Below are 23,434 nucleotides of genomic sequence, written 5' to 3'. Positions count from 1 at the left end.
AGCAGCTGTTCTATATTTTAATAGGAGAGTTATAAAGTTAGAAACATGGATGATCATTCAAAACATAAGCAACTCTTTGCAGTCATGGCAACGGGGTTCAACAATAAACTAGCATTTGTGTGAGCCTTCCAAACAAAATAATCCCACAGCACTGTGTTCAGGTGGTCTCGGGGAAGTGAATGAACTTGCATTTCTATTTCCTCAAGTTCTGTTTACTCAAAGTCCTATTTTTTTCACTTAATTTTTTTCTTCCTGTTTTCTGTTTCTGAGAAGATATAAACTTTGCATGTGATTTTCATTTAGATTCTTCTCCAACAGTGACAGAGATTTATATGAGAAATTTTCCTGGAACGTGTTATTGATAGTGGTCACGCTGGTAGGATGTAACAAAGGCTCAGCACTTCACTCCCATATAATTTCTCAGAATTTCAGTGTCCCTTTCAGCCTAAGTAGCTTTTCAAACTTGCTGCATATTTGCTGCAGGTCTGTAGCCTTTGAAAGGAATACCTTAGGTCCTGCTTTCTTGGAGAATTAGATGAACCTGCCCGTTTCCCTCCCAAACCCACATGTTTTCATGCACAGCATGGTGTCCAAAAGCTTTCCTTGGTCAGATTCTGACCTATCTTCTCATTTTGATTATTGGCTTCTTTGAAACACTCTCAAGCTTTATCAAGTACCATGCCCCTATCCAAAACAATACCAACCACCACCTTCCAGTTTCTGCCCAGTTTCTGTAGTCCCTGGCTTGCCCTACTCACCTGCTTGTGTTTTGGTTTGGAGGGGCTGCTGTTATTCCAGCTCCCTGCTTTCACAGAAGTGCCACAGTTAACACCGTGCTTGGAAAGTGGTGCCCACACCCAGGGGCTGCCTTTTGATCTCAGCCAGCATGGCAGAATATATAGGCAAGCAGCTGGATCTGTGCTCTGGAACTGGGTGATAACCTCTGACTTGGCTGGTGTGAGCTGTAAGAGGTCTGAACATTATAAAGAGATGGGCAACAGGGTGGTTGGCAGGACAGTGTGTGCAAAAATAAAATGGGCTAAGCCAAGTCTGAGCACAGTGAGATGTGGAGGAACAAGAGGGCTGAATGAGATTTAGGCATGTGTAAGAGCTACAACTGCCTCTGCTTCTTACGCCATTTGATCTGTAAATAATATTTTTCACTATATATAATCAACTTTGGTCATTGTCAGATGATTTGAAATGAAGGGATGTCAGATCATCATTTACACATCATCACACGTAGAGAGTGATGCAAAGATGATTTAACAGGAAGATTTAAAAGTCCTGGTGACAAAACTGGTCTAAGCAGTAAACTGATGGAGCATGAAGGTAGAGGAAGTCCTTGGGGCAGAGCCTGGCAGCTTGGGGGTATTTGGGGTAAGTTGTGTCTGGTTAATTCGTAACAGGGACCCACCGGGGGCCCTGGAAATCACAGGACTGATGGAGACAAAGCCCCTTCAGCCTGTTTTAGGCACCCATTGAGAGGGAACTGCCCATTTTTTTAAACCTAGAAACAACAACAAAATTTACAGTTTCTTGGAATGGGCAGTGCTGAATTACAGAATTTGGGAAGTTAAAAGTCAGTGTAAAACAACAGGGCTGATGCTGGGGATATAGGGGGATGCTTGTTTGTGAGAATACTACATAGATAATACAAATTGAAAAACTAAATATGGAGCATGTTCTGCTACGAGAACTGTAGGGAGGTCAGAGGCATTCTGCTCAATACATGTGTGGGATGAGGAGCTGCCTTTTGAGTAGATTTGTAGTGATGATGAACAGGGAGGAATCCCTCTAGGGAAAGGAAGGAGCTTCCTGCAAGCCGAACTCTGTATCAGAGAGTTTTCACCATGGAAATCACCAATGAAATCCCTCTCCAAAGCAGCTGGGGTTCTGCTGGTGAGCTCCTCTCTGCCGAGAGGGGGATGAAGGCTACCTGGGGCCTTGCCTCATAGCTCCAGGGCCCCAGGCAAAGAAAATGTGACCCAGCACCAGCTCTATTTCTTTGGCCTATACCACAATCATGTACTCTGACCCTTTTGGCAGATAAAGTATTTGTTTAGAGCCACAAATGATTGCCTGAAGGAATGATCATTGGATAATGAGGTCCTGCTCTGCAATTTGTCTGAGCATGGGGGATGTGTCACCCTACACCAGAGCAGTTGTGGCCTGTTCTAAGTCACATTCTGGAGCCAATCTTTTGCTGTCTTGCTGTGAAGGACCTCTGTGCCAAGTGCTTCAGCTGTTCTCCTTGCTTCTTTGGGCACATCCCCTGAAAAGCCATCACTGAAGGTGACTGTCATAATAGGTATGAATCCATGGGGCTGCACCACAAGAGGATATTTTTGTCTATAATGCATGCACACTTCGCAAATATTTTCTATAGAAAATGAATTTTTAGTGGAGAAGGGGCTCCTTCCTGTACCCTAATGACTAACTACCTATGTGTGTGTGTTGTTTTATTCTTCCTTTTTTCAATGTCAGTAAAACTGAAACTCGGAATGTAACTCGGAATCTTTGTCCTGCTACAAAGAAATTGGGTTTTCAGTCTAATACTGTGCAGCCTGAGATCCGAGTCTTTTCGACTCAACTGAACTCAATGGGGCTTTGCTGACTCCCACAGTAGCTGACAATTCAGCCCTCTAATTCAGATAATAAACTGCCTCAAAAAAGACCAAATACAATATGGTACGAGATCTTTATTAAAAATTTTTTACATCAAAGGATTAACTGCTACATTTTAAACAAGAAATAAGATTTTACATATTACAAAAGATGTCATTAGTTCTTGAATTAGAAATAAATTTTATGAACACTGTACATGATACATCTGAGCTGTAAGAGCAGGATAAGGACTGAGTGCCTGAAAATGATATAACTTAATAAGCTAAAGCACTCAATTCTTAGTATACAACATATTTCTGGGAAAAAAATAGCATGTTAACTTCTTTCTGAAAATGCTGTATTCCTCTAACCAGTAACTACCAACAGTGTTCTCAAGAGAAAGCATGGACACATGTGCCCTGTGTAGTGATTTTCCATTTGGAATTTCTTTCATTGTTGGAGAAATTTTCTTCCTATGGTCTGTTTTTCTTGGAGAGAGCAGAATGTTATTCCGTGACATGTTTAACAAAATCTGCATATAAAAAAACAATGCAAAACATTTCTTACATTGTAACTTTACCTCCCAGATTAGAAAAATCAACTTACAGCACATAAATGTCTAAAGAAATAGATTTTTATTGACTTATCTTTTGTTACAAAGTAGTTAAAAAGAAGAAATATATCTTAGCTTATCAGGTAACCGTTACTTTGTGTATCATTCATACTATGTATTTTTTTCTTTTTGAGATTGTGAGTGTAGCTGCATTAGAATTTAAAATAAAAACAACACAGAAGATCACCTTCTAATTGCATGGCCTATTTGGCTAGGAAGGATGTGTGAAGTTTTACAGGATAGTAAGAACATACAGTTCTCATACTAAAGCGTAATATGTATCTAGTCCAAGAAAGGTAATAAAAAAGATTTAAATCTTTATACAGAAAGTGACAATGCCCATGTTATACTATGGAACACATCTACTAATTCTGAATTATGGGTGTAATGTGTGGATTAAAGGTGTCAATTTACTAAACAAATCTTAAAAAACAAACCAAACCAAAACAAAAAAGAGCAAAATCTATAAATAAAATAGTAAGTGCTTTCTTTAAGATAATATTCTTTGGCTGCTTTAAGTGCCAGTGAAGGGTTATTGAAAACTGCTAAAATGCATAAGGTCCCACTATTATTGTTAGTCTTAACACCGAGCTGCTACGATAATTCAAGCTGTTGACTGTCAGCATCTCCAGGTCCACGATGTGTTCCCTTGGTCCTGAGAGTGACTTCACCAGCACAAGCATTGCACTGACGGCACTTGTTTGCTGAAACAACAACAACAAAGAACTTTAATTGCATCAAATCTAAAATGACTCCCTAGTTGTGTCAAGAGCTTAAAAACGCTCTGTCTCAGCACAGATGCACAATGCAAGTATTCTCGTAATGTTTTTAAATGGCCATGACTAATCTTGCACCTGGCTTTGCTTCAGGGAAAATGTTACCTGACTGTGGCTCAGAGGAATAAACTGCACTGCCAAATCTGTTCCTGATTATACTGACTCTTCTGAAGGATGTGAAAAGTGGTAATATCTCCCAGGTTGGTCTTTGTTTTTTTTTTTTTTATCCTCATCTATCAGCTTTAAAAATATATGGAGAAAAAGTAAAATGGGAGAGACCTAATGTCTTTAACAGTGACACAGCTTGCTCACTGGAGGGACACTCTAAGTCTATCTTGTGTCTCATATTCCAGAAGTCATGCTTCCTTAGTAAATGTTGGGAATTCTTGCAGATGGTGTGGCTATTGCCATTCCCATTCCCAGCTTGTACTGCTCTGGAGTTTGTGGTTTTTTTTTCCCCAGTCTGGGATCTTGCTGCCAGTGAACACCGATAGGCCTTGTCCTTGACATGCTGCTGGTTTGTGGAACACCTTTGTAACTTACAGGTGATAATGAAAGGGTCAACTCCATCTCACCCTTGACCTACTACAACTATTTCCTCTCCATGTCAAATCAACAGGGAATGCAGATGAATCCGATTCAACTGTTAGATCTTAGACCCAGCCCAGACTTTTCCTAAAACAATAAGAATAACTTCTAAGTAAGCCTTTGTTTGCTGCAGACCCTTGGCAGGAATAAACACTTGCTTCCTTATTTGAGGCCTTATTTATGGGGTGGCAAGAGAAAATTGGAATTGTTAGTCTAAAGAAAGTCATCACAAAGGCTAGATTGGGGTCTAAGCCAAACAAGAGTTGGAGTGATCTTGTACTTTTTAAAAGCAAATAACTATTAGCATTTTGGGGGCAGGTATGTAGTTTTGTTATGTAATAAATCCAGGGAAAAGCACTGGATTTAGAGGTTAAATCAGAAAAAGTGGATTTAGAGGTTAAATCAGAAAAAGTGAGATACAGATGAGTAGTTCCTTGTTTCCTGGAGAAACATGGTGTAAATAGGCAATGCTATATCTGTGGATGCTTTTTGCGTGTATTAATTTCTCATTTAATTTTTGGGGTGCAGATTCTAATTATCCATGAATTTTTAAATTTTGAAAGGATCCGAGAAGATCAGATTTCTTCCAAAAAAATCCTAAAAAGCAGATGTTACAGACACTTTCATTCATATGAATCTCCTTGAATGCATTATAACAACAGGAAATACTACTATAGTAAGTCATTTGAACTTTCATGGTTTTCTGAAATAGTTGCAGTACATCGGGAAGATAAAAGTTTGTCTCAGCAAAAAGCCTTTGTAAGTTGGCCTGAACTTGGCATTCTAGGAATCAGTGCCACACCCCAAGTTCTTGTTCATCAACTTTTTCCACAAAAATGAGAAATTCAGTAAAGGTACTTGTAAAAGGGAATCTTTCTGTAATCCTCTCCTAGATGCATAGATATGGGGTGTTGGTATAGAGAGTGAAAAGCATAGAGTTAATCTCATTTGTATCTGATGTGGGTGTCACAAGATTGCTTAATTATTCATGACTGCTACTAGTATTATACTCATTAGAAAGCAACAGTTTGATTCTCAGTTTAGAGTTTTTGGGTAGAGAGGCAAAACTTGGAAACCAAGCACGTTTAATAAGGAAGTATTAAAAAGCTGATAAAAAAGGGGATGTTGTGATACACTTAGGATTTGTCAAAGTGGCAAGACACTGTCACACCTTGTTGTCACCAGTGGTCTTTATAGCCCTCTCAGGGTCCAGCTCCCACCAATACTCACTCTCAGGTAAAATTCTCCATTTTCGTTTCCAGATTTGATCCGGAATGTGTTAATGGTATTGGGGTAAATAGTGGTTGCCTGGATCTGGAAGATATCAGAGGGCACTGTTCTGTCTGAACGGATGCTCATGTATTTGTACACAACAGAGTAAGGCAGCTCTCGGCAAATGCCATTTGGAACGGGGCAGACGCAGCGGCTGAAAAACAAAGGGATGAAATGGTGAGAGTTGTGAAGGATTCCTGCTGGATTTGATCATGCTGCCTGTTGGTGATGGGCAAGGCTAATCTTTCTCTTACTTCTCAGATGTAAGGACATAGGGCTCTTGACAAGGATTTCTTGGGTAACAACGAAATCCTCCGTGGTAATTCCAGCAGATTTCATCCTCTCTGCACTCGTTAATTGTCTCGCACTCATTTATATCTAGGAGGAAGGAAAAGAGAATCTGTCAAAGGAGGTGGAAATGAGTTTGCTACAAAAACAAGCACAGTGTCCTGAAAACAACCACCACCAAAAAAAAAAAAAAAAGCCACCTGCTTATCTCCTGAAACCCAACAGGCTTCTGTTTTTCACCTGCTGGGGTCTGGCTATAAGGGATTTCTCTGAATAGAAACAGAAAAAAATGTGCTTATTGAGTGTAGCTTAAATCCAGATTCTTTGGTTGACTAAAGGTCATATTAAGCGTAAGTCATGTAACTGTAGAAATGCTGTGAAGTTTATAAGTTGCAAAGCATAACTTTATACGAGAAGATATCTTGTAGACAGAAGAAAGAGGTTTAGAGGAAGAACTGTAATTTCCTTCCTTTTGCAGGTTCTCTGTTTTAATTGCCAGAGTTTTGTGGTCCAACTAAAATAGTTATTTAATGGCTCCATTTTAGCTTTGAAAAGGAGTAACGGAAGTTTGTTCATTGCATAAAGTTATAAAATAGAACTGCCTTTCCCCCTTGCCCCAGGAAAATAACCCTAAATGGTGGTGGGGATGGTCATATTTGTGCTGTATTAATGCTCTGTTATCCTGTCAGTTCCAGAACCCCATTACTGTCTATGTATAGACAGTATGTCTCCAGAAATTAACAGTCACAGAAGGGCTTTATTCAAATGTCCCTTGGAAAGCACAAACAGATGTTTAGATGGTCAAAATACTCCACATTGTTCAGTATAAGCTGCTGTTCTCAATTAGGGAAAGAAATTAATCTGAATTTTATAAAAAATATTAATTAAAAATTGGAGTTATTTTCTCATCCCTTCTGCCAATAATTAGCACACATATTGATTTCTAAAGAGTATGACTTAAATCATAAGTATCACATAAGCAATACTTCTTGCACTTTATATGTTATTCTGCAATATTCTCTAACAAGGTGCAGAGACATTTAGCACCAGTGAGGAAAAAACATAACCTTTAAAGCTCTGGCATTTGGTGGCACCTGACCAGAACATTTATTTTCTAAACACAAATAATCTAAGCTGCTCAAGTCTTGCATTTTCCCCCTGTTCTTAGTGGAAGAAACTGATCTTTCATTTCTACTGTCTCAGTTTAGGAACCTCTATGAAATGAGACATTAAAGCCTAATTTTTTCCAGAGATATTTATATCTGAAACTTAGACTTACTACTAGATATCTAGGACAAGTTTTACCTAAGGAATGCAAAAACTGAAATTTTGTCCCAGGAATTTGAAGGACTTTGAAGACTTTGAGCAGAAGGACTCAAATATTAATTAATATAGGATATGCAATTAATAATCAAACACTATGTCAGTACCCCTTTTGCAAGCATAATGGTAATTCTCTCATGAAATATAAACACCCAGATAGTAATTGTTCTTAGTTGTGCCTGAAACAGTGGTGTTAATGCAGTATCACAGAATCACAGAATCCTAGGGGTTGGAAGGGACCTCGAAAGATCATCTAGTCCAACCCCCCCTGCCAGAGCAGGGCCAAATTTTTTTTATTTTCAGTCTACATAATTGGGTGAAAGACAACCAAAGTTGTATTTCCCATGCAAGGCATCACATGTATTCCTTAAGCTGCATTTTAACCATCTCACAGTGCCATTTTTCTAGATATTGGTGAGGCTTAGATTAACTATTGTTTTCTATAAATACTAAAACCCCATGTTAAGAGTAACTGCTTTCTTGTTTAGATGACCTTTTAGTCTCTTCTAAGAAACTTGAGATCTAACTATTCAGTTTTGACAGAGTCAGGTAGTAGAGACTGTATTCCTAAGTACAAAATTTAGAATAGTTCTTCACTAAAACAAAATTAAAAGTAATCCACATCGCACCACAGTACTGAGACTGCAAAGATGAGGGCACTTACCTTGACATGTTCTGCCTCCTACTACTTGGTATCCTTCAGGGCAGACACAGGAGAATTTTCCTGGTTCGTTGACACACTGATACTGACAAATGTAACTTGAGGTTCTGCATTCATCAGTGTCTGCAGAGAGCAAAACAGCTTAAAGGTATTGCTTTTTAACATACCTTTTTACAGAAATAAATATGATCTAGAATCTAGTTCTACAGGGAAAAAATTCTGTAAAAAAAACCCCCAAAAAAGTCACAAAACTGAAACCTACTCCTTAAAGCCTCAGAGCTGCAAACAGAAAGAAAACTTCTACTTCAGTTTTATCAATAATCTTACAAAATGAGAATCTTGGATTTGAGGAAGCAAAAGCTAAATTTGACTTCAGAAGAGGTTTGGGAAAATGACTCTTGAAAGAATTTATACTTTTAGTATCCCCAAGTATGATTACTTTCACAAAAACACAGATGTGAGATTAGTTATTAAGGCAAGAATACTGCTTTTGTATTTGTACCCTGACCTAATGGAGTCGTTCTTTGGGAAAAGAGTGGAAAGCCTGGTTTTGTTTTTCAGTAGTATTCAGTGCATACCATTCTTTTTTTCTTCTTTATCCCTGTGTACCTTGCTAGAGAAGTGTAGAGTGAAGCATAATTTAACAGCCTATGCCATTAAACAGAAATTAAATTAAACCTACCAAAACTAGGGAAGGGCCTGGAAAACAGCCTAACTCCTTCCTACTACCTCTGAGGCTTGAGCCCCCGTTCTTGGTTTTTCAGGGATATTTTCTGCTCCCTGTTCTGTTTGCTTTCAAGTAGGAATTAGCTTAAGCAGTCTGTAGAGGAGGGAGCATCTGTAGTAGCTCTGCTGGCTTGTTTAGGAAGGAGAACAGTGGTAAACCAAAAAGACCTCTTTGGCTCAAAGACTGGCAGAAAGGATATGGGCTTTAAGGGTGAGATCATCATGTGTCCAAAAGGAGATTAGAGGACCCCTGTGGAGACTCTGGCAGAGGAAATAAAGTGTTGATTGTATAATCATCAGGAGACATGCTGTTTGTATACACAGGCTTTAGAGCACAATTGTCGCTTCCTTACAATCAAAAATTTGAGGTTTTCTTTTCAGAGGAGACTAATAACACACAAAATTGCACTTGTTTTTGGTTTGCATTCCTTTCCAATTCATTTAATGGTCATCAGCATTAGACCACACACAATTCAAGTGAGTCTGTGAAATAAGTATTTGGAAGCCTTGTTTTTCCCAGCTGCATTCTGACATGTGGTAATCTGTCCTGTTTTGTGCTTACTATTGAAGGGAGATACTCGTATCTCCGTGTACCTGAATGCAGCTGCAGCTACTAAGGTGTGTATTAGCAACCACATTTGAATCAGAAAAAAAATGTCCTGAAAATTTTTGGCTACAAACTGCACCCACAGTGTGGCTCCACTTGAATTATATCCCTTAGTTCACAGACTCAGGAGAAGGCTTCTGGGAAAATAATTAAAAGAAAACAATTTTCTCTTCCAAGACAAAAAAAATTGCTTACCTTCACAGTTGATTCTGTCACTGCTTAACTCAAATCCCGGATTACACTGGCAGATGAAAGAACCCAGTATATTGTAACACTGTTGTGCACATGGGTTATTGGCATCACATTCGTTTATGTCTGAAAGGAAAAATTACTGATCTTTATCTTGTGTAGCTGGTAATTAGGCTGATTAAGTGGATTAGCTCTTAGTCTGAGTCTATTGCTTAGCAGAAGTTCAGGTGACTGTATCAGTATAGATTTGCAGTCACTGGAGTGATGTCCAATCTATGCTTTACATTCCCTGTAGAAAAAGAGCAATTTTTTCCAGAAATGAGTTATTCTAATGTGTTATGAATTATTCCAAAAATGTTTAGTGTGGCTATTAGACTTCACATTCCAGCCTCTTTTTTTTCAGGTACAAAATGTCAAGTCACTATAAATAATTTATATAAAGAACACATACTGATAAGACCTCTCGGCATGCAGTGGTTAAGATTTATTTGAGCTGTTTATTACTCTTAAAATTTGTTCTTTTAAATTCCATTACAATTATAACATGAGCCTTTGAGGCTGTAGAGTTTTGCTGTGCTTTAAGGCCTAGACCATATTGGGGGAAGGTATGTTTCTGTGTTAATTTTTTCCATGATAGGCCCATCCTAAGAACATATGTGAGAACACTGTGGTATGACAAGCAATTTGTAATGGGAAGTTTATATAACTGTAATCACCTCTGGAATCTGTAACTTGTTTTTCATAAGCTGTTGACTAACTGCTAATCCTCTGTCATTCACTCTGTAGATTTTAGTGTATTTTCCCTTGTACTCCTCCCCTGCATGTTTTCCATTCATATTTGTGTTTATCAGATACAACCATTAGCAGAGAACTGCATTTAAAAAAAAATAATCCTGAGTTCATGGCTTTTGCAAATGTTTATAACTGTCAGCAACACTCAGTCATTTACAGATACAACTAAAAACTAAAGTCAACTAAGATCAGGCAACCAAAAAAAACCAAACAACAAACCAACCAACGAGGAGGCTAGTAATTATCTATAGGATGAACCTCCTACCCTTGAAAATGGATGTTAACAGGGAAAATTAATTACGAAGTTTTTTCTTCTCCTTTTAGTTAATATCTGGCATCAGTGCAAAGAATATACATCATTACAATGCTACCAGAAGGAATAAATAAGCTAGCCAAAGGCACAATTCTGTTTCTTTTCCATCCAAGAAATATTGACCCACTTTTAATATGTGCAAAAGTTGTAACACAAATGAAGTCAGTACAGCTGTCAAGTATTGTTTCTGCCAGATGACTGTTGCAGATGTGAAGGTCTGTCTTGATGCAGCAACCACTCACTTGCAAATTTTCTTTAGATTAACTTCACCTTTTTGATGGGAGGCTGTCTTATTAGGCTGGGAAGCCAGCAAGTCAGAGAAAGGCGTGTTTTGGTAAAGCACCTATGGAGCTGTCATGGATTTCTGAGGGTAACTGAAAGAATACACTTTGCATTTGGGCCCTGGAAAAAGTCAGAAGTCGCATCTTGTCATGTCTTTATGCTGTGTCCATGTATAATTTTTTACCCTGCCATTTACTAAAAACCAAAATCCTCTCTCACTTCGGTAAGATATGGCAACACTTCGAGGTAATGGTAGAAGATTTATTTATTTATATAGATAGGTATTTAATATGGACTTTATAGATATAAATTACAGCCATAAAGAGCTTCTGACCATCTCCATCACCAGTCTCTTTTTTTTAATGGCCACTCTCTCTGCACTTCAGCAGACATAATTACCTTTTTATTAGTAGTATAATTCTTTTAGAACAGAACATACAGTTTCAAACTTAGTCTGAAAATTTTACTGCAGGGCTTCTCTTAATTTTACTTCTAGAAGTTTTAAAAGTTTACTTTAGAAGTTTTTTTAGAAGTTTTACTTCTGAAAGGGAGGATCACTTCTAACGGGTCACTCTTCCTTGGTGACCCTTGTTTTCACTCTTAACACTGTCTTCTAGATATTAAAATAGGACATTTATAGATGCTTTCTTTCCTCACTACTTCTATCATGTGCTGAGGATAATTGACTGCAGAGGTGTACTATTGCTTCCCCTGGTTTCCAGTTCTAGCCTTTGTTGCATAACTGGGAATACTATCATGAAAGCAAGTGGTAATGCAAAGCAATCCACCAGAACTGAAAGAATAATTAAATAGAAGATTAAATACTGAATTCAAACCTTTGGGGTTCCAGCTGCCAAACCAGACACTGCTCAGAAACCTGCTACACCAACAATCTAACAGGTTTTCAGTAAGGCTTTGATTTCCTCTCTAACACTCCTGTCCTTCTTGGATTACTCACAGGAGAGCCTCTCAGTACCACAACCGGTATGTCTTACTGGTTGGTGTTTGTTTCTTTTCACTTGGGGATAAAGATAATTAAATTTCAACCCTGGCAGCTTGTGTATCTCTGTCTGTCTCTATAGTGAGAGAGCTCATGGGTAAAATAGTGTATGCAGAGAAGTCCTTACCTACGCAGGTGTGGTTGTTGGATGCTAATTGGAAGCCAGCATTGCACTGGCAGTAGTAGGAACCAGGAGTGTTCACACATCGATGGTGGCAATATGGAGGCAGCGTGCACTCGTCGATGTCTGAGTTATCAAAAAAAAAAAAAAAAAAGACATCAGCTGTCTTGTGTGCAAAGAAACTGTAGGGTTAATTGCATTTTTAAATTAAAAGCAGGAAAACCAAGCTTATGTGAGCTAATTACTGCTTCTATGGCTATTATCAGGAATACTATTTTACTTTAACCTTTGTAAAAATCTCTTTTATTCTGATTGTCTGCCAGCCACTGAGATCAATATGTATTCCAACATTTTGTTTTCAGTGCCACGATACTGCTTAGTCTTGTTTATTTTGTATAGGTAAACCCTAGAATGTTATGTTCTCCTTTTCAACCAAGATTTCTCCTGATCGGAGTTAACACAAGGAATGGGGGGTTGTAGCTCTTGTTCTCTCAAAACTTTGCACGCAGCACTCTTAGCACATACTAAATCTTTTCAGCTCCATTAGGAAGAGTCCAAAGTTCCCATACAAGTGCAGGGTAAGAGCAAAGATAGAAGATTAATGGGCCTGAAAAGGAAACAGGTGGTTGTGCTTCCGCAGGGATCTCCCAGAAACTGGCTTGCTTCCCCAGGGGTTGCTCTTGGTCCTGTTCCCCTCTCTGCCTCTGCATACCTTTCCATACAGCAGCACTAGCACCTTCTGGCACTTCTCTATTGCTGCCAGGGAAGGCAAGCAGACTGTCTGAAGCTGGTGGTATCTCAGGCAGGATTAATTTACCCCAGGCTCTCCTTGCAGATTAGCCCCGGTTTTGAGGTGGAGCAGGCTGCCTGCCCAAGTTTCAGCATTCCTAACGTGCATCAGAGCAGGGTATTCACCTGCAAACTATACAAACTGTGTAACAGCTCATTCTTTTATCTCTCCACATTTTAAAGGCTTTCTTGCATTGTGGAGGAGATAATGCCTCTGTTTTCATCTGAAAAACATTTATGCCACAATGCTTCTCATGCATGTATGTGCAGCAGCTGTCTTTAGTTGTGGCCTGCTTGAGCTTGGTGAAGAAATCCATGCCCTGTTCTCTACATGTACACAATGGGAGATTTCAAAGGCTCAGTGCTCAGACAAATAAGACCAGTTTTCACTGGAACAAAGAAAGGCACTTCCCATATCCATGCCAGATCTTGAGTTTCCTACCTCCAGCTGTTTCCACCATAGATGTGTTTTAAAAGAGGCCAAGACTTATTATTTTTTTTAATAATGAGGAAAGTGTTTGTTTTAATATCAAGTGAAAAAATAATCTTAAAAAGTTAACCCTTCCTCTGTCAGGTTTGCAGTTTGGGTCTAAACTTAGCAGTGGTATGTTTAGGATGGTTGTGAATGAAAAAGCTAATGCTGAAAAGTTCCTGGCTATCCAGTAGCAATTGTCACTGTAACTCTCCACTGCAGGGAGAAACTTGGAAGTAGAAATGGAATAAATTAGGAGGCACAGTAGAACTCTTCCATCCTTGACTTTTACAGGCCCAGTTTTACAAATTGCTGTTTAAAGATCTGATTATACAATACAGACATAGGAGCACAATGCTGTTCTGCTTGTATGCTTATGTGTTTTTGCACATACATGTTTCCACAATCTCACTCTAGTTCAGTGGGACTTTCCCTTGCAGCATTAGGCACATTAACTCCAGACAGATCTAAGGGCTAGGCATTATCCAATCAATTTGGCCCAATCTTCTCTTTGAAGTAGTGCTGGAAAAATAACATGTTCTATCTACAGTCCTGTATTTCAGAAAACACTAATTTTGCAATAGGTGAACAAACAAATTTAAAAAAAATGAAAAAAAAAGAAATTATTAGTGAATTTAGATTAAAATTAATCAATTGTTAGAAATGAATCTTTTTCTCCCTCTACCCTGAAGCCAAAGTTGTCTGGAAAAATTTCTTTCAAATTTGAGAAACATTTCCTCCCATATGGAGAACCTCTATCAAGATTTGGCCCCAAGAACTTTTTTTTGGCTAAGCTGTTTTAAAATCCCTAAAGACAGGCTTTATTCTTAAATGCTAACAGTACTAAGTGTAGGGATCCACTTATAATTTAGGTCAGTGGGTAATATGTAATGCAGGTGTTATTCTTGGTTTTGACCTAAGTAAAGGAAATTTCACTTTCCAGACATCTTCATCTATAGATTTAGATACATAAATGTGTTTACATGTAGGTACAAAGGTGTATCATTCTGCTTCTTTTGAGCGATATAATATGTGAGATGTTTAGCTAGAACCATAGATCTTGACTTTTAAAGTGTTATTGCATAGCAGTGTTGTACTTTACCCGCTCTAAAAATTTTAGATAAACCTCAGATATTAAAAAAATAAATTGGTGACCTGTCAAAACAATTTCTCCACCTAACATTCCAAACTACTCGTACTGAGAAAAATCGCATACATCTGTATTTATATCAGTTTCTCAGTTCAAGGCCTGATCCATATCTTTTGAGAAAGAGATAAGAGCCCTTGGCACAGAATCCTAAAGATCGAGCCATGCCTGAAAATTTAAGTTAGTCTGGACGTGCACTGAAATTTCTCATTTCATTCCTGCAGCTCTTGTTAGGCAGTGACTACCTGTAGCCTCTCTAAGGCTTTTGGAAGGAGATTAAAAATACAAAAGAATTCTTAAAACACTTTCAAATGCAGGATCCCTAGCACAAAGAACAAGAGTAAAAGGTGAAGTTCTGTTGTTTTGGTTTTGCTGAGAACAAAAACCCCCAATGAATGCTTTTCTCCTAGGCTGCATAAAAACAGCATTTTGTCTTGTGACGACCTCATGATGTATTTAATTGATACTCTTATTTCATAGTTGTTTTTATTATAATCTCTGACAAGGCTAAGGCTTAAGATGGCATTGCCTATAAGAGCAATTAAATAATTGAAATCACTATTAAAGAGGTGTTGGATAAAGGCTGAAGAAGGACTACAGGAACAGAGTAATGGTGCTTGTGCATAACGCCCCCAAATAAGGATGGAATAGAAAAGATAGTGTTTACACTGCACATGGATTTAATTTAATGCTACTTGTAAAGGTCCCAAAGGTGCTGATAGTTTATCTTGGCACAAACAATAAAGCATAGAGGCTTGTAAGTTGCAAATGTAGTGTACCTGCATTCAGAGTTTCCATCTCTCTCAGTTATAAAGTGAGTAGTGAGAGAGACTGTGTGCAGGGGCTCTGCAGGGCAGCAGTCAGGTTTGTGTGAAGGTTGTGCTTTGTCCTGCAGATCTGGAGGCAAGTCTCACTGAGGTCAGTGGAAAGACATGCTGTAGTTTGCTGCTATAGTAGACTTATGACTGTATCTGGTACATTAGGCAACACCCCAGTACAAACAATAAACACAATGGGAACTATTAGGAAAATTAATCCTGTGAAGTTCAACTCCAAGTGTTGATTATACTTAACAGTTTCTAGTTCTATGATTTAGTGATTAACTGTTGTGATAAAGTGAATATTACATTGCATTTCAACATTATATAGCTATTTGACAGTACAGATTCCTATATGTTTTTAAATCAATACAAAGTTTGCTAATGAAAGTAAGTAATTTAGTCTACAGCAATACTTACCAACACATTGGTCCCCTCGTTTCTGATAGCCTGGAGGACACTGGCAGCTGAAGGACCCTCTTAAATTCACACATACTTGGTCAGCTCTACAATTATGGGTTCCAGTTGCACATTCATCTATATCTTTATAAGAAAAGCAAATGCAGTATAAGTCATCAAGTTTCCCTGAAATATTTAGCCTGTTGAAATGCCTTGCCCATCTTTAAGATATCTCTAAGTGAAGGCAGCAAAGTTCAAATATACTCCAAAGATGTTATCTCAATGCTTATTCCACTTACAGGACATAAAATCTTATCACTGTGTTATTTCTATTCTAATATGCCGTATTTGGAAATTTTTTTTCAGATGTTATTTTAAACAATCAGACACTTTTACTTGTCAAATGCCATTAGTGTGTACTTAGTGAAAAAAATTCTGTAAACTTCTTGCAACTTTATCATATTTCAATCATTTGACATTTGTTTTTTTCCCATGTCTGTTGCATGCTGAATTACTCTGGGAGATTTCAGCAAAAGTAGTTCAGCCCTTTCTCAAGAATGAGATGAGTTAGAAATATGTATTTTCATACTAAGAAGACTCTGGTAATCTCTTTTGCATGGTTCCTGTGCTCCATACTTTGGACAGGGACTTGGAACTTGGTATGTGGTGGCCTTCTCATCAGGAAGAGATCTGCCTCTTGTCATTCCCATGAAAATTCCCCTAATTCAATCAATCTGTTCAAGTCTTTGCAAATAGTTTGTTTATGTTTGAATTTGCACATTACAGCTAAAAATGCAAATACAAGACCTGTAGTTTTGAGTGTAATTCAGGCAGCTTTTTGTTCACACCAAATGCAGGTTTATACAAGTATAAAAAAAGCATTTTACCTATTCATTATGAGTGGAGGTACTTAATTATAATTAAACTGCATGTGCTGACAAATAGGTTGCTTAAAATGGAACTTTTTTTGCTTTCTCATCTGAACATCCAAAATGTTGGAGAGCTTTTTATTGTAACCTGACACAGTACAGTGAAAGGACTTTTTAATTTTGGCATTGTACACAATTTGGAGACTCTAGGCTGAATAAACAAATTCCTTAAAACTTATGATCTCTAGTTTACAAATCTCAGATGACCTCTCTATTTGTATAGGCACTGGGGACGTTAGAACATCACCAGTGGCAGATTCTGGGTGGTGCTTTGGAAAAAATGATGGATTCTTTCTCATAGCAAATGAAAACAATTTTGACCACAAGATTAAACAAAAAATAAACCATCAACAGTTTGAATTAATTCTCAACATTTGCCCTTTCCCCAAATGTCCAAATATTTTATACATATATCATCTCTTTATCTGACAGGAAAAATAAAGTCATTTCATGTTAGCTTGCTCTTTGCATTTCTGGATAATATCAATCCTAAAGCTGCTGCGTTGATGCAGGACTTGCTGACTGGGTTGTTCTGTGCTGACAGCTGAAGCAGATTCTCAGGTGTAAAGACTTTCAGGGACTACAGCTGGCTGCCTCATACCAACCAGACACATCATTAAAGGCTTGAGCCAAAGCATGGAGGAGTTCAGTGCAAGTCTTTGCAGGGACTTCACTGGGCTTTTCATGTACTCTTAGTTTCTAGGAAAGTTGAAAATAAAAAGGCTGTAATACTCACATAGTTCAAATCCTTTTTGTTGCAGTGTGCTGGAATAAAAGAAGTTAATTTTGATGGAATAATACCCTACTACAGCTAAAATGAAGCAAACTAGATTGACTTATGCACTCGGGATCTTTGATTTTTTCCTCTGTGTTATCTTCAGTTTGAAAGAAAAGCAATTACTCAGAAGTATTGTTTGACTGCTAGCTGCCCCCTCATTTTGGAAAATCTTGGGGGGTTCCACATTATGGCTCTAAAGATCTGCGTTTCTAAGAACAAGCTGGTCATCAGAGTTATTTTAAGGAATCGTTTAGAGCTCTCCTCAGCTTCTTATTCAAGTTATGATCTTGACCTGGGCTGCACAGTAGCTGTGATTGTATGTCCTGTCATCTACATCAAATGAAAATGTATATCAATATGTAGATTATTTGTGGACTTCAGAAGAGCTTTATCATTGGTGTTACTCTGTATTGCCATGAGACTTTTTGCTATTTTGACTGGCTTTACTGGAGGGCTTTTGCTGAGCTGTGGGTCCAGAGGTAAGCTAGGGGAACAGTTACATGGAATGAAGTATTGATGGATGTAGTTTGAAAGTCCTTTTCTATTTTTAGTGGACTTTACTGAAGTGCCTAAGATTGGAAGTGAAGGTGGACCAGAGAGCAGCCTCCAGCCGTCCCTGGGGAGGGGCTGTACACTGCCATGCTAGGAGCAGTTCTACTCACATCTGTGCAGAGAAATAAGTAATGGTAGAGGAAGGCTTGTGGCCTGCCATGCTAGGAGCAGTTCTACTCACATCTGTGCAGAGAAATAAGTAATGGTAGAGGAAGGCTTGTGGCCTGAAGATTCGGTGCTTAAGTGCTACAAAGAAAATATTGTGCGAGGAAAAAAACAGGCAGCAGAAAGATTTCAGGTGCTGGAATGTTCAGTTCTGAAATCCCAAGAATTGCAATAATTTTAGAGGTGTCCACGGTTGTGACTGGTAAAAGGTTGAGGAAGTGAGTGGAAGATTTCAGCATTGGAAGCAGTGAATTCCAATTGTGAATTGCATTGGTGGGATACTGGAAGCAGCTCAGCCCTTTTGGAGTATGGAAAGAAGCACTGGTGGAGTTTGCAATGTGATCTTGCTGAGCAGATATCTGCATCCAAGAGAAGTCCAGTTATTTCCCCTCTGTGTGGAAATCAGTAACTCCCAGGTCTGCTCTTTGTTATGCTAAGAACTTTTTCCAGTTTAGATTGGATTTACTCAATTCTTAGATTCTCATTTTGCCACAACACAGCTTGTTAATCACAGGGAACTTGCAGAGTGCCCTCTGATTCTGTGACGGTGATCTGGAAGCCGTGTCAATTCCTGTTTTTAGTCTGTGTCAAATGCATTAATATGGGGATGAGAAGGAGGTTACACAAAGCACATGTTTCTCCTTAAACTCTATAATCTTACTCCATTTGACCTTTCTTGACAAAATCCCTGGACTTAAGTGTGAACAGTAAGTGAGGGTATTGGGAATCCATACTTCTGGTTTCTGCCTACTGCAGACTCCCATGACCAGATTGATTTGGTATCTGTGAAGATGCAGCAATCTGGGGCAAGGGTGTGATAAAAACTCCTACGGGAACATCACAGAGCTCACCAGCTTTAAAATTTAAGAGCAAGATAAATTTATCTGACCTTTCCTCTTTAGCACAAATGTTTAATAATGTGTGTTACGTGCATGTGTATTTATAATAATTAAAAAAATTAAAACAAGACCCTCCACTGCACACACTTGTCTCTCTGGGGAGAGGGTGAGAGAACAAACATGTGACAGATGTTTGTCATGTTGCTTAATGCACTACTGGAAAGCACTCAAGATACCACAGTGATGAGTGCAGTATAAGAAACAGATCTAGAAAGAAAATAATGGGCTTTTACAAGCTCATTCTTGAGCATCTTTCCTCTGCATCCTCCTTTCCAAATTTAGTGTCATCATGATGAAGTTTGTTTTCGTAAGTGTTGAAGCAACTGATGCTAGAGCTGAAACTTCTACCTTAAATAAGTTTCTTGTAAACAATACCTGAAAACATCCTCAACCCATTTCTCATCTACTTTGTTTAAATTGCATTTCCAGATGTTACACATAAATTTGTTCACCCAGGTAGGCAACTGTAATTACAATGGTAACCAGCAATGATAACTACCCTCTCTTTTAACATTACCCTTGCTTTTAAAATTGTATTTTCCAATGTAAGCTGACATTTTAAAAGTTTATGCTGCTTGCTACAAAAAAACAAGAGCTGCCAGTTTGTACTAAATTGTTAAACAACTTGAATGGCACTTGATTATTGATGCATGCAACCTGTGACATATAGATTAATTCTTAAACTCACTGTATCTCTGAATCTGATCTAAGATATTGCTCAGACTTTTATTTCCAGTTACACTCGGGACAGTTAACGCCTGTGTAGTTGGAAAATTTCCTTTGAAATAGCCTGGATGTTTCTAACAGTCCTTTTGCAGGTTGATCATACTTGAAAATGCAGTTGGGTTACCTTCAGTGTCTTGATCACTGTAATAATTGAACTCAGATAATTATGTAGTCTTTCAATAGGCCACTCAAAATCAAACTTATGGAACTTATTTGTACTTACAAAGTTAGAAAAAAATGTAACAAAATTTGTAAAATTTGCTTATATTGAGTATTTTAATTTCCCTACATAGTTTGTAGGTGTTACATCCGGAATGCTATGCTGAAAGAATACGACAGGTTCAAAGCCAAGTGTTTGGAGCATTACAAAACACAGAACTCAGGTTCTCTGAATGGTCTCGTTTTAGATCCATTAACCATCATGATGCATTCTTTGGTTCTGGGAACCTCATACTCTGCTTTTCCCACAGGGTCATCCTTAGTCAAACCTATACCATTCCCAAAATGGGTTGGGTGGTATGGTCCTCTATCAAGTTGCAGTGATTATTGCTATATGAAAAACTTAAATTGATGTAAAGAGTCAGAGTCAATAGAGAGGATGGGAGGAACTTTACAGTTAAGGACACTGTACTCTCCCTTAAATGACATGTAATCCACACTGCTCTTTCAGAAATGTTTACTGAAGTTCTCAAGTGTACAATGATGGTAAATATAACCATCAGACCCCATGACTCATCTTAATGTAAATACCATCTTTTGCAGCAATCTTCAGGGCTATTTTAGAAGGTTCATTTTAGAAGACTTTCATATTGAGAATTATCTGCAGGTTAAGATAATGCTCTGATTTTCAGAGATTACTGTTGGAAGTTTGCAGGGCGCTACAGAAATAATGCGAGAACCATACAGGAGGGCATCAGAACTTGCTCCTGTACTCCTTCAAAGTATAAATTAACTTGCATTTCATAGTTTTAATTCCACAAGCCTCACTAATAGCTATACCCAGTGATTCCCTCATTTTCCAAAAATGTACCCACACTCCCTCTTGAAGTGATTTACACAATTATGTTCTTCCAATGCTGACTTTGGCAGCCTGCTCTATATTTCAGTCACCAGTGTGTACAGAAATTTTGCCTGACCTGCTTTTTAGCTATAGCTTTCTTTAAATCTAGTGTGTGGTTCCCTGGTTTAAAGCTAGTTAGTTACCCTACTTCTCTGCTGCAACCCATTCTGTCAGGCCCTTATCTCCATCTATAAAATTCTTTCCTAGTCTCCCTTTCTGAGCTACAAACCTGGCTCTGTTCCCTTCATGCTGTGACTAATTTTTCCCAAACCCCTTGACTCACGCTGCTTGCTCACTTATGCAACAGCTTAATCTCTGTAATTTTCTTTTCTTCTCATTATGAGAAGTACTTACATTCACAAGATGCATTCCACCAGTGCTGCGAACTTTTGTAGAAAAAAATGTAATCCACATCTATCCTTCATCTAATTTAACCACTTAAACATTTCTTCCTCTAGCCCATACCTGTATGCTGCACTGAGGGCTGAAGAACTGTATTCTTACCTAACTCAAGTATGTCATACCCCTGGGACTGCAGTGCTCTTCTTCCTGCTGCTCACTGGCTTTCAACATATTGCAATTTACTACAGTGTCTTCACACTCTTCTTGTTTGTGATTATATCCAACTGTTCAAACAAGTCACAAAATCATTGTAGGTCTGTAGCAATCTCTTATCCACCAGACCAGTAGAGGGCTTTTAAATAGCCTTATGGGATTTGAATTATTATTTATGCCCCCACTGAGCAGCACCAATGGACCAGCTTTATACAAATCTAAACCCAGAACGATTGCCCCACTGTCAGTGTTGCACTTGTCATTGACTCCAGAGAAGCTGTTCTCCATTTGTTTTGAATGTAAACAATAAATATTTTAGTTAATCAGTTTAAATTTTTTGAGTTCGCAGTGTGAGTGAGACCAGAAAATTACTTGGTCTATTTTTCTAATAGATTCATCTGAACTGAAAACACTGCCTCCCACATAAGCGATGGCACCAGTGAGTCTGATATCAGACATACAATCACCCACACAGTACTGCAGATATCATGAACAATTTACTTAACTTCAGTATTCTGTGATACCTTTAACTTTCTGTCTACTTCCTTAGCTTTCCTTCTGACTGTAAGGTATTTTATATTAGTATTTTCAGAAAGGACCAGATGAAGGTGAAATACTTGCAGAAATTAGACCACTATAGTTCTTCCATTAGCATGGGCTTACTTTATTTTAGCAAATTAAGTATTCTGTCCCTTATTTATGTTTCTTATATTGTTCTTGCAACTGAAGCCAAGCTCACTGCTATGTCGTTTCCTGGATCCTCCCTGATCCTTTCTTACACATAGGAACAACATTAGCAACCTCCAAATTCCCTGGTTCCCTCCCCAGCCTTAGCAAGCTATCAACAATTTCTGTCAAAGGCTTTTCTATTTCCCTTGCTACTTCCTTCAACATTTGGGATGTTATTCATCTGGGCTGGATGCCCGGACAATTTTTAACTCATTGGTGTTGGGAGGCTGCACTTTGTGGTGGTAAATACCAGCAGAAAATCAGTTACATAATCTCAGGTCAGTAGGTACCAAAAGACTAAATATTTGAAGAAATTTCTTGCTTTCAAAGTGGCAAAACTTGTTAATATAGAGAGAGCTGCACTCCAACAGTGCAGTCAGTATCTAGCAGTGTCATGAGGTAGCGTCTATAATTCTCTGCAACTCCATGGCAGCCCATAAACTCCCTCTTTATTGCTGGTTTTTCTCTTTCCCTTTTAAATTTTCCTTTGGGCCTTTCATGTTAAGTATATTGGATTCATTGCCCTGGTAACAAGTTTTCACAGTTGAGCGAAGGTAACTTGCACAAATACTTGTTTGCACAGGAAAAATATATGTAAGAGCCAAGACCTACATTTAAGCAAATATATGAGGTAGAATGTTTAAATTAATGAGATTTTCGAGAAAAACAGCATGACTTCTTTTGGTGTGCCGAAACATTTTCCCTCTCAAAACTGGGAGGACAGCAAAGCAAACTCCTTGAAGATTTGTCTTTTAGTACTTCTGGACATCATAGCACAACAAAATAAACCAGTGCAAAATTTTAATGCAGAAAATGGTACAGAAAATCTGAATGCAGTGCAACTTAAGATTTCCTTGCATAATTTCTGTATTTGAACTGCAAAATGGTAGCAAATACCATGATTTTGGGGAAGTCACCCAACCACAGTGATTTCAGGAGTATGAAGCATCATTCTTCCATGTTCTCAACAGAGTTAACAAGGGATCAAGCTGTAACAATGAAGTCTGAACTGCAGTACTTTGTCACAATTATGTATTGTCTTTGGTATGTCCAAACTGAATTGACTTATCACATAGAATAGCTAAATAAAGGAGTGAACCACAACTTTCAGCACTAGAACATCTCCCACATGTTTGTTTGGGAGTGGCAGGCAGCTGAAGAGGGAAAAAAAATGAATGAAGCTTTGAATGGATGCATTACTTTCTTTCCTCTGTACTTCGCTTCCATCTGTGATGCTACCTTCCTTGCCTAGTGGATG

At 38.3% G+C, this 23,434-nt stretch overlaps 1 protein-coding gene across 2 annotated transcripts in view; it reads right to left on the bottom strand.

The window, feature by feature from the left end:
* Positions 1-2,685: 2,685 nt before the first annotated feature.
* EFEMP1 (EGF containing fibulin extracellular matrix protein 1) overlaps positions 2,686-23,434 on the bottom strand; it is a 47,102-nt gene continuing 26,353 nt past the window's right edge. The window contains exons 6-12 of one of the 2 annotated variants that reach the window (XM_030448528.1): positions 15,805-15,927; positions 12,165-12,284; positions 9,657-9,776; positions 8,132-8,251; positions 6,111-6,234; positions 5,815-6,010; positions 2,686-3,924 (exon numbers count right to left, since the gene is read on the bottom strand). In XM_030448528.1, the coding sequence (XP_030304388.1) occupies positions 3,766-3,924; positions 5,815-6,010; positions 6,111-6,234; positions 8,132-8,251; positions 9,657-9,776; positions 12,165-12,284; positions 15,805-15,927 (962 nt within the window). In that variant the 3' untranslated portion in view covers positions 2,686-3,765. The remainder of the gene's footprint in view (positions 3,925-5,814; positions 6,011-6,110; positions 6,235-8,131; positions 8,252-9,656; positions 9,777-12,164; positions 12,285-15,804; positions 15,928-23,434) is intronic. The other variant, XM_030448529.1, reaches the window with a different exon arrangement.

This window comes from Calypte anna, chromosome 3, assembly GCF_003957555.1.
Source record: "Calypte anna isolate BGI_N300 chromosome 3, bCalAnn1_v1.p, whole genome shotgun sequence".
NCBI lineage: Eukaryota > Metazoa > Chordata > Aves > Apodiformes > Trochilidae > Calypte > Calypte anna.
This window is presented reverse-complemented; position numbering and strand designations above follow the sequence as displayed.